The following is a 16854-nucleotide window of genomic DNA, read 5'->3' as shown; positions in this document are numbered from 1 at the left end:
CGGCTCCTTCCTCCGGCCGTCCCTCCCACGTTTTCTTCCCTTCCGTCCGAGGGCAAGTAAGCGCTGACGTGGCGGCCGCCACCCCAAGTCCCACGCTGCTGCTGCCGCCTGCTGAGCGGTGGGCCCCGCGCTGCAGGTCTCTGCCTTGGTTGCCAAGGAAAGACGGGAGGGTCCAGACCGGTTCTCCTGCCCAGCCCAAGCCTTCTCTCGCACACCACACCGCCTCTCTCTCTCTCTCTCTCTCTCTCTCTCTCTCTCTCTCTCTCTCTCTCCCTCCCAAATTACCCAACCGCCTTAACTCCCCTCTATAAAACCCTCTCGCGGCCTTTCTCTCTTCTTCGGTTCCTCCCCTTATTACAGAGCGACCAGAGCGCCCGGCCCGACCCGACCCGACCCCCCCGTTGGCTTGGATTGGATTCGATTCGATGCTTGTGGCCTCCGCCCTGCCAACAATCGGCTGCTGAAGTCGTCGTCGTCGTCGTCCCGAGAGATCGAGATGGCGGACCTCGCCGCCGCGCCCTCGCCCCCTCCCACTCCCGTCCTGCCGGTGCTCTTCGTCGACGGCGACCGCACCGTCGACCTCGGCACCGTCACCGTGCAGCCGTCGCTCGGCGTCAAGAAGCTGCAGGCCCTCGTGGCCGACCGCGTCGGCGTCGCGCCGCACCAGATCTCGGCCACGCTCGCGCGCCCACGGCGCGCGCGCCGCGTGCCCCTCGAGGAGGGCGCGGACCTCGCCGCCGCCGTCGCGCGCGAGGGCTCCGGCTGCTACGTCCTCGCCTCCCTCCGCCGCGCGCGCCGCGAGCGCCGGGGCGGCCGCGCCCGCCGCGACAAGCACAAGGCCTCCGCCGCGGACGCCGCTCCCCCGCCCGAGAAGACCATCCTCAAGCGCCTCCCGCCCACGGATCTGGCGTCCCTGGTGCCCCCCGCCGCCATGTTCGGCGGCTGGGACTACGAGGCGCAGCTGCGGGAGCTGCAGCGGCAGCGCGACTGGTACCTCATGAGCACCGCCGCGGCGGCGGATCCGTACCTCCTCCCGCTGGAGGACCCGCCCATGTGGTCCCCGCGGCCGCCGTGCCCCGAGTGCGAGGCGGCGGCCGCGGCCATGCTCCAGCCGCCCTTCCACTGGTGCGTGCGCGACGCCGTGGTCACCGCCGGGTTCCGCTCGCACGTGGGCCCGATCGAGCGCCCGGCGAGGAAGTCCCCCTCCCCGCCGCCCCCGCCGCCGAGCCCCGGACGCCTGCCGGGGCTCCTCGGCATGCCCGTCTACTGATTGATTACCAGCTGCTTCTTCCCCCCGCGGAAATTGTAAACAAATCAAGCTGGAAATGGTCGACGAGGTTGCGTGTGAAGCTTGTGCGCATCGCGGCGGCGGAGGAAGAGGATTTTTGGAGGAGGTAGCCTAGTAGCAGCATCCTGTTTCCTCTGTGGAAGAGGAACGCAAGTCAGATGCGGCCACCGGTGGTGTGGGTGTGGGAACGAGTCTTCTGGCACTAGAAAATTGGATGCTCTTTTTTTATTTTTATTTATTTTGCTATGTGGCTGTGGTGGTGCCCGAGCAATGTGGCCTGGGCGAGTCCACATATTGGGCCAACATTTCATTTGTGGACCCGTCTTTTGTTTTTCTTCTCTTTTGCATTGTGGAGAGAGAGAGAGAGGGGGAAGGGAGAGCAATTAATTTGTTTCTGGTATATCGAAGCGGTATATGCAGAGTTTCTACTATGTGGTGTCATGGCGTGCTCCCATTTGATGCAGTACTATTTTGTTGTATGCATGCTTATCTGCCGCGCGTGTCGTCACGAACATGTTACTCTCCTTTCCATTGCATTGCCATTGCATGATGTGGCAACAGCCAAGTATAGCATGCTTGGTTTCCCACCAATTTTTGCAATATTTTAAAATTATTAAGATATACCAATAAAATTTGGCTACTAATTAGTTTATACCTAAAAATTGGTTACTTTGACCAAAATCATGGTAAGTCACTAGGTATTTCTTATTAAACCTTACAGGAGAAGAAAATAATAGAGTATTGGTTGGCACTAAACTAGGTGAATATCTAAATTTCTTATCAACAACCTAATTTTGACAAGCCAAAATATTGGTCTGAAATGATTTTGGTTGGACAAAACTTGGTATCCAACCAAACAGGCTCGTAAAGAAGACGGAACGGGTAACTTGGACAGGAGATGTTGAAAACGATGGCTCGATCAGCTTAGCGGACGATGATGCTGTGTAACTGAACACAGTCAGTAATTACAAGATGGGATTTATACTAGATTGATGTGACATCCCGAAAAATTTAACAAATAAATCGCACGCTAAAAATAATTTTCAAAATAATTTACGTCGTTGAGTTCAATCCTTGCTATCCAAGCCCCTAATACCACGGAATTCTTTCCTGACCCGACAACCGAATCCGACCGCTGTTCCGTCTTCTTTTTTCTCTTCGCTCCGCGTGCGTCGTCCGACCGTACGTCGCGGCACGCGTGGCCGACCGGGCCGTTGTAGCCGACCGCGAATCCCGCCGGCGTGCGCTCGCTCTCTCCCCCTTTCTCTCTCTCCTTCTCTTTTCTTTTTCTTTTTCCATTTCCCCTTCTTTTCTTTTCTCCCCTCCCCTCCTTCCCTCTCTCCTCCCCCGCGCTGCAGGGCAGCCCGCTCGCCGCGCCGCCCCGGCCACGCCCGCGCGCGCACCTACCTCGGCGCCGACCACGCGCGCCTCGCACCCGGCCGTCTCCACGCGCGGCACGCGCGCGTCCGCTGCCCACGCGTGCACCACGCGGCCGCGCCGCCCACCGCGACGCCCGCCGCTCGCCGCGCCACTCTGCCGCGTGTCGCACGCTGCCAAGCCGCTCCCCGCCACCCTCCCGTCCACGCACGCGCGCACGCGCTCCACGCGGCCGTGCCGCTCGCCACGTTGCTCGCCGCTGCCAGACTTGTCACGTCGCCTGGCCGTCTCGCCACTCGCGCCGCCGTACGCGCCCTGCTCGCGCACAGCGCCGCCGCCTCGTCGCTCAAGCCGCACGGCGCCAAGCCCCGCAGCACCAGCCCCTCCTCCACGTGCCCGCTGGTGCCCCTCGGTGCTCACGCCGCTCCGCGGCCCCGGCAAGCACAGCAGTCGCCCCCACACCAATAATGGCGCTCCGCCGAGCCCGCCGGTCGGCCACCGCCGCGATCCTTCCCTCCACCGCCTTACTCGCCCTATAAAGGGACCCCCGCGCCGCTCCTCCACTCCACAACCGCCTCCACAACAACGTGCCCCCTCCCTTAGCTCGCAGCGCCGCCGCCACGCACACTGTTGCCCGCCGCCGTCCGCTCCCGTGGCCGAAGCGCCTCGCCTCCTCTCCACCCGGGCCAAGGGCCAAGGTAGGACCCCCTCCACTCCCTCAAGCTCGCCGCTGCCGCTGGTCCCTTCCCCGCGCCCGCAACGCCGCCACCAGAACCGCCACTAGCCTCCGCCGCTCAAAACCGACGTCATCCACAGACAGTTCTTTAACGATTCAAGCGGACTATGCCCATGTGACTCCATTCTCTAGGCCCTACCATTCCGCTCGAATCTCGATACTACCAAACTCTTAACAACCCAACCGAACCAGTGCGATCAAGGGTAAACAGTAAATGTGATCCTCCAAACCATTCCTGTCTAACGAGCAATATAAGTATTCTAAGCAGGGCTAAGCATCTAGTCAAGTTAAGTAATTAACTAACTAACTAGTGCCAAGAACAAGGATAACAAATCAAGGAAGGACTATGCATCAAGATAGGTACAACAATGCAATACATACATACTATACATATATAGCCCAACAATACCCAGGTGGAATAGCTAAACTAAATCAGATTAGACAGGTGCAAGAAATATGCTTAGCTACTTGCCTTTGTTAACTTCGGGCTCGACCACGAACGGGATTCCGGGTTCAGGCTCCTAAGACTCGGTGGGCTCCACGGGTTCGACCTCCGACGGTTCGGTCACTATAATGCATGAATGCGATGCAAGAATTAAGAAATGAACTAAACAACAAGAATAAATCATGAAATAATTTGAGCATGCCGAGAACATTGCAAGAAACTCATGAAAATTGGTTTTGCAGCAAAAGAATTTTCCTATAATTAATCATAAATATACTAGTTTCCAACCACTCTAAACAAGGTAAATCAGAAAATGCATACAAACTTAAATAAACAAATCCAATAAAATTATATTAGATACTAGACATGAAAACAAATCTAAAAAAACTAGTTTTACTATTTTACCACTTTCTAGAAAAAAGTTCTATATTAAACCATTTCAGATAAAGCATAAGAAAACAAGCTAAAAAACTTGGATAAACAGCAAGGAATCATGTGAACAAATTGGACCACTGAAAACTACACCTCACAAGAAGTCTAACAAAATTTAGTTTGAAATTTTTAAAGAAATACACAAATAAATAAGCATTAAACTCACTTTTGCAAGATAAAACTATAGATAAATCTACAGAAAAGTAACATGCAAAACAATATTTTTCTTGAGTATATCTAAGATAGAGGAATCCAACAAAATAAGTTTCACATTTTTTGGAGTTATACACGAATTTCTATGGATTTTGCAAGATTGCAGACAAAATAAGCATAACAAAACCCTAGCAAAAATGCTAGGTGCACCCACAGCCAGCCTTGAGGCTGACAGGCGGGGCCCACGGGCCCGCGGCCCACTCAGCCGGGGTCAAGGCAAGGCACTCGCCTTGGCCCGCGCGTGGGCGCGGCCACGGCGACGGCGACGGCGGCGCGGCGACGCGAGACCGGAGCAGGACGGGGAGGCACGCATGGGGATGAGGAGGAGGCGGCGAGCCTCACCGGCGGCGGCGCAGCGGCGTTGGGCGGCGGCGGACCGAGACGAGCGACGGCGGCCCTGCACGGCAAGGCCCAAGGCCGGGTGAGCGCCGGAATCGGAGGATGAGGGTGAGAGGGAGCTCCCCGTGCGAGGAATTAGCGCGGCACGCACCGGAGGAGGCGAAACGGCGACGGCCACGGAGCTCGAGCTGCGACAACAATGGGGGATTTGGGGCTAGGGTTTGCGGGGAGAAGGGGGCCGGTCGGGCGCGGATAAGGAGAGGGCGAGGGGAAGAGTGAAGGGGCGACACGGCATGCGAGAATGGCCGGCACGTGGCGCGAGGATGGACGCCGGCGACGGGCGACGCATGCGCGCCCCGAAACAGAGCAGGGAGGAGGAGAAGGGTGGCTGACAAGTGGACCTGACGAGGGAAAAAAATTATTTCTGTTTTTTTTTCTTGGACTGTGACATAAATCACTGCCTGTCATAAGGCACGGCAGTAAAAGGAGCTTTATTAGGTGCCTATATATAATAAATAAAAACGGAACGGAAGAGCGTAGGAAAGACCACGCGCACGCGGTGGAGAATATTCCGCAGGCGGTCCAAGCTGGACAGCCGGCGCCGCCGCCGCTGTTCCGTTCCGTTCCGTTCCCCCTCACTTTCCTCGGGTCGGGCGGGCCTTTCTTCCTTGGGCAACCAACGCAGCGCACGCAATAATCACCTGCTTCTCTTGCTCGCTTCCTCCGGCTCCGGGTGGGTGCCCTGCCCTGCCCGTGGGGTCCTCCTCCTCCTCCTCCTCCATCCACCCTGTCCCTGTCTGCTCAACCAAACCGGCTACCGGCGAACCGCTCCTCCTCTTCCAGAATCCAGATCCACCTCGGAACCATCTGGGCATCTGGATTCCGGACTACTCGTACTTGACTAGGGGGATTGGCCTCACGGCGAGGTGGCGGCGGGGGAGATGGAGAGCCTGGCGCAGCGCGCGGCGCTGCTCCGGGAGTCGCTGCACAAGAGCCAGCAGGCCACGGACGCCGTCGTATCCATCCTCGGCTCCTTCGACAGCCGCCTCTCCGCGCTCGACTCCGCCATGCGCCCCATCCAGGTCCGCTTCTTATCTTAATCTATCTATTATTAGGGCTCGCCCGCGCCTGCCTGCTGGGCTCCAACCACTTATGCTAGCTCTCGCTGTTTGCCCTTGCCCGCAGGTCAGGACGCACGCCGTCCGGACGGCGCACGAGAACATCGACCGGACGCTGCGCTCCGCGGATGTCATCCTCACGCAGTTCGATCGAACTCGAGAGGTGCTTGCTCCCTCTAACTTCAATTCCATGTTCGCTGCCCCTTTTCATACTAGTATTTGCGTTCCTCTCGCACAGCACGCTTCGAATTGTAGTTTAATCTATCTTAGCAAGTAGATGGAGCGTGCAGTTTGTTAGATGACGTGATCCTGTACCTGAGCATATCTGGACATGGTGTGTATATTTAGCTGCAAGCCTGAATTGTCGCTTTTCCTTTCCAATGCAGTGCTTCTCCTTTTAATGTGTTTCTATTATATATGCCACGCTAGTGGAATACCAGCCAAATCTTTCCTTCTCTACCCTAGGGATTTTCTTAGGAACTAATCCTTGATAGAAATTAGCGAATCCTAAGTAACTACCAATAATGGAGCCATGTGTTTGAAACTGAGCTTATCGTTATACATTTGTCCCTAGTCGTTATATACCACTTCTTTTTTAATATTTGAAAACCTTTCTTTAGAAGGACCAGCAAAGGGATTCGTTTGTTGGGATACAGTCTGTTAAGTACGACTATTTGAAGTGGACCTTAACACCAACTAAATCTCATATTGTGAAAACAATAACAATATTGCAAAATTATCTTTTTATGTCTAAGAAAAATTACTGAAATTGGCAACAATTTTCATTGATGATGCCTTATGATTTTGTCTTAAGCATTGATTGCATTAGGTTTGGTAACAACTACAACTGGAATCTCTAGAGAGAGGATGTTTTTTCGGTGATGGGTTGCCTTTTGGGATTATGGCCTTGGCTGACTTGTTATATGTACAGGCGGAGCGTGAAATACAGAAGGGGCCGCATGAGAACCTTCAAGGTTTTCTAGATGCAGTTGATCGGTTGAGAAGTATTGAGCGTTTCTTTAGCTCAAATAGGAGTTACCGCAGTAGTGATGGGGTGCTCAACCATGTGAATTCCCTCCTTTCTAAGGCCCTTGTGAAGATGGAGGGAGAATTCCAGAATCAATTGTCCCAGCGCAGGTTTGTGTCTGATCATTAATTTAGATTTGTATTTTCCCTAACTTAACCCATCTAACCCGTGCATAGTGCACCTTTGGAACTGATTTCAGCAAACCTATGGAGCCTGATCGTCTTTTTGATTGTCTTCCAAGTACACTTCGACCGTCCTCTGAATCCCAGCCCGAAGGTGGGAAAAACCCATCATCCGAAAATCAGCAAAGCCCAGAGGCTGCTGTATACAGTCCTCCTGCTCTTATTGAGCCAAAGTTTGTTCCATTACTCTCTAAATTGGCACAACAGTTGGTTCAGGCTGGATGCCAACAGCAATGCTCAGAAATATACAGGTACAACGAGTTACCCTGAAAATTTTGCAGTTTGTTTAAGCATTACAAACTCTTCTTGTTTCCATGTGCTCATGTGCTAAGAGATGCAGTGATAGTTATGCTCTATGAAATGACATGCTGAAGCATATTTACCTTTGTGTGCAGTGAAGCTCGCGCTTCAGCTTTAGAATCAAGTTTGAAGAACTTGGGTGTTGAAAAACTGAGCAAAGATGAAGTGCAGAAAATGCCTTGGGAGATTTTGGAATCTAAAATAGGAAACTGGATTCATTTCATGCGAATTGCTGTAAGAAAAATTTTCCTCTCAGATTTCTGTTATGGTATAGCATTCATCCGGTGACATTTGCCTCTGCTTGGAATAGGTCAAACTCCTTTTTGCTGGGGAGCGCCAGCTTTGCGACCAAGTTTTTGAATGCAGTCAATCTTTGAGGGATAAGTGCTTTGCTGCAATAACAAAGAACAGTTTGGCTACACTACTCAGTTTTGGAGAGGCAATTGCTATGAGTAAACGATCACCAGAGAAACTGTTTGTTCTGCTAGACATGTACGAAATAATGTGCGAACTTCAAACAGAGGTAAATCTCTAATTCTGACCATGGCTGCGTGGCACATTTCAGTTGGTGGCCATTGCTCTTGTAGTCTTGTGTGCCCACTGACATCAGTGTAATTTGCATGCTGAACTTATAGTCAACATCCATTTTGTTCTGACGTGAATTTTAGAACCATTTGGGTGTCTCATAACTATTGATTATCAGAATCCTGGAGTACCTGTCTTCACTCTTCAAAGCTTGGTCCACTTGTGTTGATACTAACTTCAGCTGATTTATTGTAAAATGCTGCTGCATATGTTTACCATAAACTACAATTTTCTGTGTACACATTTAAAGTAAGAGGAGTCGTCGTATATCAAATTCAATTTCCGGACCATATTTTCTCTTAGCCATGTGTTAGCCATGTCAAACTTTTACCAAAATTGATTTGACTGCCCTTAGGAGTTTGGACTTTCTTAGTTTGATTAGAGAAGTTTGCTTTCACTAGACTGAGTTTTGTAGGAAATCTAGAGGCTTCTAAATTATCCACTTGATTTCAATTTATTTTAACATGTAAAAAAAATGCAAATCTACTTTAGATTGGTGTTTATTTTTTTTACGAGAGGAACTTAAAGACCATCTTGTTGAATCAAATTTGTAGATTGACACCATCTTTGTTGGAGAATCATGTTCACAAATGCGTGACTCTGCACTGAGTTTGACGAAATGCCTAGCACAAACGGCGCAGAAGACTTTCAGTGACTTTGAAGAAGCGGTTGAAAAGGATGCAACAAAGAATATACATACTGATGGAACAGTTCATCCTTTAACGAGCTATGTGATCAACTATGTTAAATTTTTATTTGAGTAAGTCTCTTATAATATTCTAATGTTGTTGTAAACGAATAGGTGCATGACATTTGTCCATATTTCCATGTGCCCTTCTTTTCTCTGAATTATCCACTGGCTTGTCTATAGCCTCCAAATTCACCAAGAACCAGATTTTTATTTTTTTTATTGGACTGTTTTCGCAACCAGAACTAAAAGATGGCATTCATTTGTAGCCCTAGGTGAACTCCTTATGCCCATAATTGACAACCACATTGTAATGTCTGTGCAGCTACCAGTCCACTCTAAAACAGCTTTTCCAAGAGTTCAAAAAGGAAGATGGAACAGGTTCTGAGTTGGCAGCTGTAACCATGAAAATCATGCAAGCTTTACAGAATAATTTGGATGCAAAAGCAAAGCAATACAAGGATCCTGCTTTGATGCACATATTTTTGATGAACAACATTCACTACATCGTCAAATCTGTCCGCAGGTATGTTCTTATATGAAGTAATGCAGGAAATAAAGACATGATAGTGTGTATGCAATCTTATTCTATCTTTTCTGTCACCCAGATCAGAAGCCAAGGATTTGTTGGGTGATGACTGGATCCAAAGACATCGGAGGATTGTACAACAGAACGCAAATCAATATAGAAGGATTGCTTGGTCAAAGGTCTGCTTGCTCTTTATCTATAATTAAAACTCTGTGATTATTTTTCATGCGTACTGACATATTTTGTTCAAGGCTTACTTGACCTAAATAGATATTATCGCTGCCTAAACCAGTCCCTTCCAAACCATCGAAGCATCCAGTATTCATGTTGCCATTGCGAACAACTCAAGCATAGATGATAAGTAGGCTTCCAGAGATATCAGTGGCCATAATATTACCACTTTCTGATGGGATTGACCTAATTATCATGTACAGTTATCTTTTAGCATCTGATATTTGTTGCTGAGTAGGTTAGTTTTTAGGGACCGTGTAGTATGGGATGTATGGTTCCTCTAAAGGAAAAGGGCAATACCCCTACTCTACTAACGCGCCAAGAATCGGCGCAAGCTCATGAGTCGTGGCCCCACGTGGGGCTGGTGCACTGTTCACATGTGGGCCACATACTGTTTATGTGGGACCCATATGGACCCCACATGAACAGTATGTGGGCCCGTGGGACCAACATACTATTTAATTGGGCCCGCGCATAAAATATATTTAACTATTTTTTGTATATGAAAATAATAAAATAATTTTGTATACAATGTACACATGGTAACTCTACTATTTATTGAATTTTGTTTTCACTTCATAAACTCACAAAATATAATTGAATCATTCATTCATTTCTAATCTTATTTTTTTCTACCAAAATCAATAATTAGTGTAAGCTAATCCATCAACTATACCTACTAACGTAAAAAAAATCCTACATGTACTATTTATACAAGACCCACGTGAGTTCTGCGTGCTATTCAGGTGGTACCCACGTAATATTCAGTTCGAATCCACCCACAAAATATATTTAATTATTAAACTCGCAAAGTATAATTAAATCATCGTTCATATTATGTAACAGTTATGTTTGCGACTTGGATTTCATATGTATCAGCCATGTACAAAACAACTTGAACGGCGCAGCGTAGCGCGCCTACCTGTCTAGTTTCTCAGCACTCCATGGGCCACAGCTTTTTCTGTTACGGTGTGCACTCTGGTAATCAGTGGTGAAGTCACACTGGGCTTCCTTGGAAAAAAAAAACTCCTAAGCGGCTTATTTTGACTAGCTAAAATGGACAGTTTGCTTGCAAATTAGATGTGTATATTATATTGTGTGCCACCATCAAATTCTTGCTAGCGTCGCCACTACTGGTAATATTACTTAGAAAATAAAACTGCTAGATATGTATGTGCGTGATATTAATATTTATTTGATCCAATGTTGCAGGTGTTGCAATGCCTCTCTGGTCAAGGTTTGACTTCATCAGGAGGTAGTGGTCAAGTAGGGAGTGAGGGTGGCAATAGCAGTGGAGCTTCAAGAGCAGCTGTCAAGGAGAGGTTAGTCAGATCTACTCGCTACTTTAGATTGGTTTCCTGTACAATTTCTTAATTTGTCTTTATTATCTTTTCCTGTGGTGCTATCAGATTCAGGTCTTTCAATGTGTTATTTGAGGAGATCTATCAGAAGCAATGTAGCTGGTCCGTTCCAGATACTGAGTTGCGAGAGTCACTAAGACTTGCGGTTGCTGAAATTCTGTTGCCTGCGTACAGATCTTTCATCAAACGTTTTGGGTATGCTTCTTTGACAGCTCGTTTACTTGTAAACAAATGAAAGTTAAATGTATGAACCCAGGAATCGGCAATGCTTTCTCAAGATTTCCTCCAATTATTGCTCTCAGTTCCTGTTCACTGAGCTCACAAATTAACTCGCTGACCTGTAGGCCACTCATTGAGAACAGCAAAGCGCCTGGAAAATACATCAAGCACACGCCCGAGCAACTTGAGCTGCTGCTAGGCAATTTGTTCGAGGGGAAACAAGAACGTGCTTGATAGTCTCTAGCTGCTTACCATACCTCAACAATGATGCGATGCTGCTCTACGTAAACTGGAGCCCCTGTCAACATTGTTCGGTGATCTATCCATGGGCGTCAAACAGCTACTATCCACACCATTCCTTGATCCGGTTCTTGATTTGTATAGAATGTATTTCAGTTATGTCTGGTAGGTAGTAGGCATATTTTTTTTAATCCTGACATTTTGAGGTTCTTGCAGTGTGCAAAGAAACCGCTGGCAATGCCTAGTGTCAATTGGATCATTGATTGTTTTGGTTCGGTGTGTTTGCCCCGTGTGAGCATGTGCATTTGTGTCAAAAGCTCGTGGCTGTTCTGTTACGGTTTGATTTTCTAAGATGGGAATCGTAACGAATTCATGAGAAGATTTGCTGTGCGGTTATGAGATCGGTCATGGGTCACCGTCCGATGGACCGAGATCGGAGGCGCCGCCCGGAGAGCCGGGGATCTCTCCCTCCGGCCGTCCGGTGGTGCACTTGCCATGTGACCTAGATGAATCCCTTGGAGGAGAGCGGAGCCGACACAACCTTCCTTTCTGTTCCTGAATTTTGACCGGAGAGGATGTCAATTCGTGAGAGGATGTCAATTCGTGCGCACTTTCGTGTTTCTATTCGCACCCATTTAACTAGGTGCGATTCCCATTTCGATCGATCATGCTTTCCTTTTGCGCATGCCTATTCAGGCCTTCAGATTCTGCGGCCATTCGTCAGAATTGCTACTTATAGTGCTACTGTTTTTACCGTGGCTCTGATGTTAGCATTATCCCTCCACACTAGTATTGTGCTTCTCCACACTAGTATTGTGCTTCTTATTGCCATGTATGCGACGTCACATTCATACTTTTCATGCTAGCTTCTCATTGCCCTTGAAGTTTACAGGCAGCGAGTGTGATACTGGACAGAGCAAGCAAGGACAACGATTTATCTGATCCATCCTAAGCTTGATCCATTGGTGGAGAAAACCTCCTGTCCTGTGTGTGTAGGGACTAGGGAGCATTCGCCTGTTCATTTCTGGATCTGGAATTGACAGAAGGCAAGCAATATTGGGCCTGACAGAGACTGGTATAAAATGTTGTCTTTTATTAAGATGAAAAAAGGATAACTTTCCGTTAGTTGCAATATCAGAGCTAATGGAACTCGTCGAAGAGCTGTCATGATCGGTTTCATCTTTAATTTTGTTTCACATGTTGTTTTACAAACTCTGAACACATACCATTTCTATCTTCTTGTGTTACAAACCCTTTTTTTTTTTCTCAGGCATGCAGGAGTATGTTTATGTGGTGACGTGGCGTGGTTATCATCTTGATATTTATTTGGCAAATTAAACTAGGAATTGACAAATCAGATCGTCTGTAGCTTTACGTGGTGCTTATACCATTAGAACATTGTTTAGTTGAGCACTGCATGTAGCTCTTGTGTTGCATGCTATGAAGTACTGATACTTCAGTAATGATAGGCATGGGGCTGGATGACTTACAGAGAGCACCATTAGACTAAGGAAGTAAGGATAGGATATGCGAGACCTAATTATCAAGTACTGCGCCTCTTTGTGAATTTGTTGGTGTCAGGATGAGATTATCCATGAAACTTTTGTGACGTGGCATTTCACTTGAAAGGCTACTTTTAAGTATGGAGGAAGTAGGTGATGCTGAGATTTCGTTCATCTTATCTTATCTTATTAATTGTGCAGATGATGAAATATTGTCGGTTCCCTAATGTGCGTATGGAATGGGCGGCAGGTTTGACTCCTGTGGGAAAAGGTAGCAGCTGGTGCTACAGGGCAGCAAGCTCGGGAAATTTTATTCAGTATTCATCATCATGGAGCTCTAAAAGAGCACTCAAACCACAAGGCAGGCCCAATGCAAGTTTAATTAGAGCGCATTCAGGTGACTAGGTGAGTGGTCTTCAGTCCTCCAAGTTTTGTTTTGTTTTTTTTTAATAAAAAGAGTCCTCCAAGTTTCAGTGGCACATGTGTAAGCTGGTTCTGCATATATATTTGATACAGCTAATGTGGTAGTACTAGTGAATAGTGATGATGATACGTTTGAGCTGGGAGGGAGCTTATGGATGGGTGGGTCTACCCCCTGAGTTGTCCTATATCTTATAGTAGGACGCCATCGCCATCTGATCTTCCAACAACCCTAGCTAGCAGTGCCCCAACCAAACTCGAAGAGAGGCAGCACAAACGTGCACGCTGGGCGGCCAGAGGCAGAGGAGAAGCTTCCATCTCGTCGTGCACGGCCCTGTCCATGCCCTGACGTGTCGCATCGCATGGTTCTAATATCGACGGGACCGCCTGGATTTTCTAAAGCTGGCTTTGTGGGCATACATGCATGGATGATAGAGTCAGAAACGTGGTTCTGATTTGTATTGTTAGGCCTGCTAATGAGTTGGATTGAAATGAGTTTTATGGGGTGGGTTTTGAAATGAAGTGTGTTTGGATGAGTTAAAATGGACTGTGTTAGTTAATGGAGTGGGTCGGGGGCAGGTTCTATATAAATAATGCGGGTTGAGGCAGGTTGGGGTGGGTTGAAATAGATATTTTTTACAAAATAGTATAACTATATATAAATGTGGGTTCCATTAGCAAGGCTATGTATTGTACCCCACCTAATAGTATGCTAGCTGAAACCGAGAGTTTGCGTCACTACTCTTACGTCTTGCCATCTATCATGTAGCATACGGCTTGCTGAAACGGAAACTGAAATTGTTGTAGCCCAATCGATGGAGCACGTAAAATGGCTTGATCATGCGCTGTTCAGTGCTCTCACGATTTGCGCGTTTTTCTGGGGGCGGAGCAGCACGTATCTAGTTTGGTGATGATCGGCTCAGCTTTTTTTTTTTTGAGAGAGAGGAATGATCGGCTCAGCTAAGGGAATGTAGGAGGAATGAGCAGGTGATGGGGTCCCATTTCTCTTATTTGTGTATGGATTTAATTTCTTGCGCTTTTCGCTTTGGGATGGGATGGATGGGGTTCGCCGTTCGCCTGATCGATCTGATGCCGACGCGCCACCGGCCGTCGCCTTTTCCAAGTTGCCAAAGTTCCAATACTGCTGCGCTCCCTCCCGCTGTTCCTGTTCCTGTTCCCATCTCCAATCCTGCTGCTGCTGCGCTGCTCCTCCGTCTGTCAGTCTGTGTCTGCCTGCCTGTCGGTGATTACGAGCCCGACGACCTGGTTTGCTTGCAGCCAGAGATGACTGATGAGATGATTAGACTATTGGCACCAGACTAGCTAGTTTGACGCGGCGGCCTTCTTCTCGCTTCGCTGCTCCCTCCCAGTACATGTGTTTGATGATAGAGAGGGATGAGATCACTCTAGCTAGCTCTCAATGTCTCGAAAGCAGGATGGATAGGGGAGTGCCAACTGCAATGCAGAGCATGAGGAGATGAAGAAGGCGCTCTGCTCCTGGCTCCTCGTCCTTGCACGCGATCCGATCCCACCAAAAAATAATGATAAATGTTAGTTAGGCGCGGCGGCACACAAGACTCTTTGCGGCAAGGCAACTTCACGTTGCCCCTCTTTCTCTCTCGTTCGCCTCCTCTTCTATTTTCTTATTTTATACATCATAAAAAAGGCCGTCTTTCTGGCACCCAAATCTTAAGCCTGAAACTTGCCTCAATCATTGATGCTTTTGGATCGCAGTAGTCGCTCCACTAGCCTCCACGCATCATCCCATGCTTAACCAACTCCCTCGCTCCTCTGCAACCTCCATATTTTCATCATCAAATCCATCCTAGTTACTTCCTATATGCTAGCTAGCTAGCTAGCTAGCTAGGAACAAGCAGCGCTGCCAGCTTCTTATAGCATCAACGGAAAATTGATTGAATTTTACTTCAAAAGAAAATTGATTGAATTTGGGTGGACACACAGAATTCGGCAGCTGTTGCAGCAGGTACCAAGCAGTTGGGCACTGGACGGTGTAGTGGCAGTAGTTCTCCTGCCCTTGGCACCAACTCAATCTGTCAGTCAGTCAGAGTCAGTCATCGATCGATCACACTCCCCGATGGTGATCCCCTCCCTGCTCCTCCTAACCCCAATCACCCTCGATCTGTAAGTCAGTCAAGTCGTCGTCGTCGTTGCCTCCAACCAATCACAGTACCCTCTTGCGTTGCCAAGCAACATATATACTGCACTGCACCTCCCGGTGCCCCGAGCTCTCCGTCCTGCCGTTTCTTCTTCTTCTTCTTCTTCCACACAACACAATAGAAGCAAGCTAGCTCTCGATCGATCCATCTCTCTCTTCTCCAGCCATCCACAGGTGTAGTAGCAGCATGACGGTGAAGGACTGCGGCGGGCACAAGGGTTGCGAGTGCGACCGCGATCGTCTCTACCGCAAGCTGTGCGGCGCGCTCGTCGCCTTCATCCTGCTCGTCCTCTTCGTCATCCTCATCGTGTGGCTGGTGCTCCGGCCGCACAAGCCCCGGTTCTACCTGCAGGACCTGTCCGTGCTGTGCCTCAACGTGACCCCGCCGGCGTCCACCTACCTCTTCACCACGATGCAGGCCACCGTCGCCGCCAGGAACGGCAACGAGCGCGTGGGCGTGTACTACGACCAGGTGGACGTGTACGCGCAGTACAAGGACGTGGCCATCACCGTGCCGACGCGCCTCCCCGTCGGGTACCAGGGCCACGGCGACCAGTCCGTGTGGTCCCCCTACTTGCAGTCCATGGACAGCGTCCAGCTCCCGCCGCCGCTCGCCGTCGCGCTGGCGCAGGACGAGACCGCCGGCTACGTGCTCGTCGACATCCGCGTCGACGGACGGATCCGCTGGAAGGTGGGCTCGTGGATCTCCGGCCACTACCACCTCCGCGTCAACTGCCCCGCGCTGCTCACCGTCAACGAGGGCAAGGGCAGCTACGGCGCCAACACCGGCGGCGGCAATGGCTACTTCCGCTTCCAGCAGGCAGCCGCCTGCGCAGTAGACGTCTAGCTGCTGCTACTTGCTAGTAGTTCTTCTTCTTGCTGTTAATTCGTCCTCCGATCCGCCGGTTCGATCTTTTAGCTAGTTTTCGTCGATCCATGCATGAATCCATCTCTTGTTTTGTTCTAGCTGCAGGCTGCTTCTGTGGTAATTTAATTTTGAAGGTACGTAGTAGCGATCGCTCCAATTCATGGGTGGGTGGGTGGGTTGGTTCGGGTTGCAAACTTAAATTTGAGTGCAAGGAAAGGAACTGTAGTATTGTATGGATCGAGGAATTGAAGAGATATGGACGGATGATGATGCGGATGAACAGACGTAAAGGTTTCCTCTGCTTGCTCCACCGTACCATGCCAATACTATTGTGAATTGTTCATACCCATATATAATTCAATTCATATATACACATACAATGCAAGTTCATCTCGGTCTGGCTAGTTGAAATTTCTGCTTTTTCCATGGTCGATCGATTCCTCGAAAAGGAAAGGAAAAAGCTGGGCTTTCTTTGTCGCCGTGAATTGAAGGAGACGCTAGCTTCTTGTAGCGACTAGCAGCTGTATGCACGGTGTGGTATGGCATGGTCCCTTAGCTAGCTTGTGGCTGAGATAATT

At 49.0% G+C, this 16854-nt stretch overlaps 3 protein-coding genes across 3 annotated transcripts; all 3 read left to right on the top strand.

Annotated features, from left to right (window-relative positions):
• On the top strand, window positions 1–1729 carry LOC120642175. Its single transcript, XM_039918597.1, has one exon. The coding sequence runs from the start codon at window positions 497–499 to the stop codon at window positions 1268–1270; it is 774 nt and encodes a 257-aa protein (XP_039774531.1). The 5' UTR covers window positions 1–496; the 3' UTR covers window positions 1271–1729.
• Window positions 1730–5366: 3637 nt separating this feature from the next.
• LOC120642174 (exocyst complex component EXO70A1-like) lies at window positions 5367–11586 on the top strand. The gene is made up of 12 exons (XM_039918596.1): window positions 5367–5912; window positions 6016–6111; window positions 6880–7085; window positions 7175–7408; window positions 7553–7691; window positions 7768–7980; window positions 8597–8802; window positions 9056–9256; window positions 9339–9438; window positions 10703–10812; window positions 10900–11046; window positions 11196–11586. The coding sequence occupies exons 1-12, from the start codon at window positions 5772–5774 to the stop codon at window positions 11302–11304; spliced, it is 1902 nt and encodes a 633-aa protein (XP_039774530.1). The 5' UTR covers window positions 5367–5771; the 3' UTR covers window positions 11305–11586.
• A 3827-nt stretch (window positions 11587–15413) lies between these two features.
• Window positions 15414–16625, top strand: LOC120642173 (NDR1/HIN1-like protein 12). The gene has a single exon (XM_039918595.1). The coding sequence runs from the start codon at window positions 15596–15598 to the stop codon at window positions 16253–16255; it is 660 nt and encodes a 219-aa protein (XP_039774529.1). The 5' UTR covers window positions 15414–15595; the 3' UTR covers window positions 16256–16625.
• The last annotated feature ends 229 nt before the right edge of the window (window positions 16626–16854 follow it).

The sequence above is a fragment of the Panicum virgatum genome, chromosome 7K, assembly GCF_016808335.1.
Source record: "Panicum virgatum strain AP13 chromosome 7K, P.virgatum_v5, whole genome shotgun sequence".
Taxonomy (NCBI): domain Eukaryota; kingdom Viridiplantae; phylum Streptophyta; class Magnoliopsida; order Poales; family Poaceae; genus Panicum; species Panicum virgatum.
Note: the sequence above shows the minus strand (reverse complement) of the source record. Positions and strands in the feature narration are given on the sequence as shown.

What these genes read in the sequence shown, in the direction of transcription:
- LOC120642174 (XM_039918596.1), top strand. Translation starts at nt 5,772, where the DNA reads ATGGAGAGCCTGGCGCAGCGCGCGGCGCTGCTCCGGGAGTCGCTGCAC. An exon ending in TGTGCGAACTTCAAACAGAG is followed by an intron (nt 7,981 to 8,596) that starts GTAAATCTCTAA and finishes TCAAATTTGTAG; the next exon opens with ATTGACACCATCTTTGTTGG. An exon ending in TCTTTCATCAAACGTTTTGG is followed by an intron (nt 11,047 to 11,195) that starts GTATGCTTCTTT and finishes GCTGACCTGTAG; the next exon opens with GCCACTCATTGAGAACAGCA.
- LOC120642175 (XM_039918597.1), top strand. Translation starts at nt 497, where the DNA reads ATGGCGGACCTCGCCGCCGCGCCCTCGCCCCCTCCCACTCCCGTCCTG.
- LOC120642173 (XM_039918595.1), top strand. Translation starts at nt 15,596, where the DNA reads ATGACGGTGAAGGACTGCGGCGGGCACAAGGGTTGCGAGTGCGACCGC.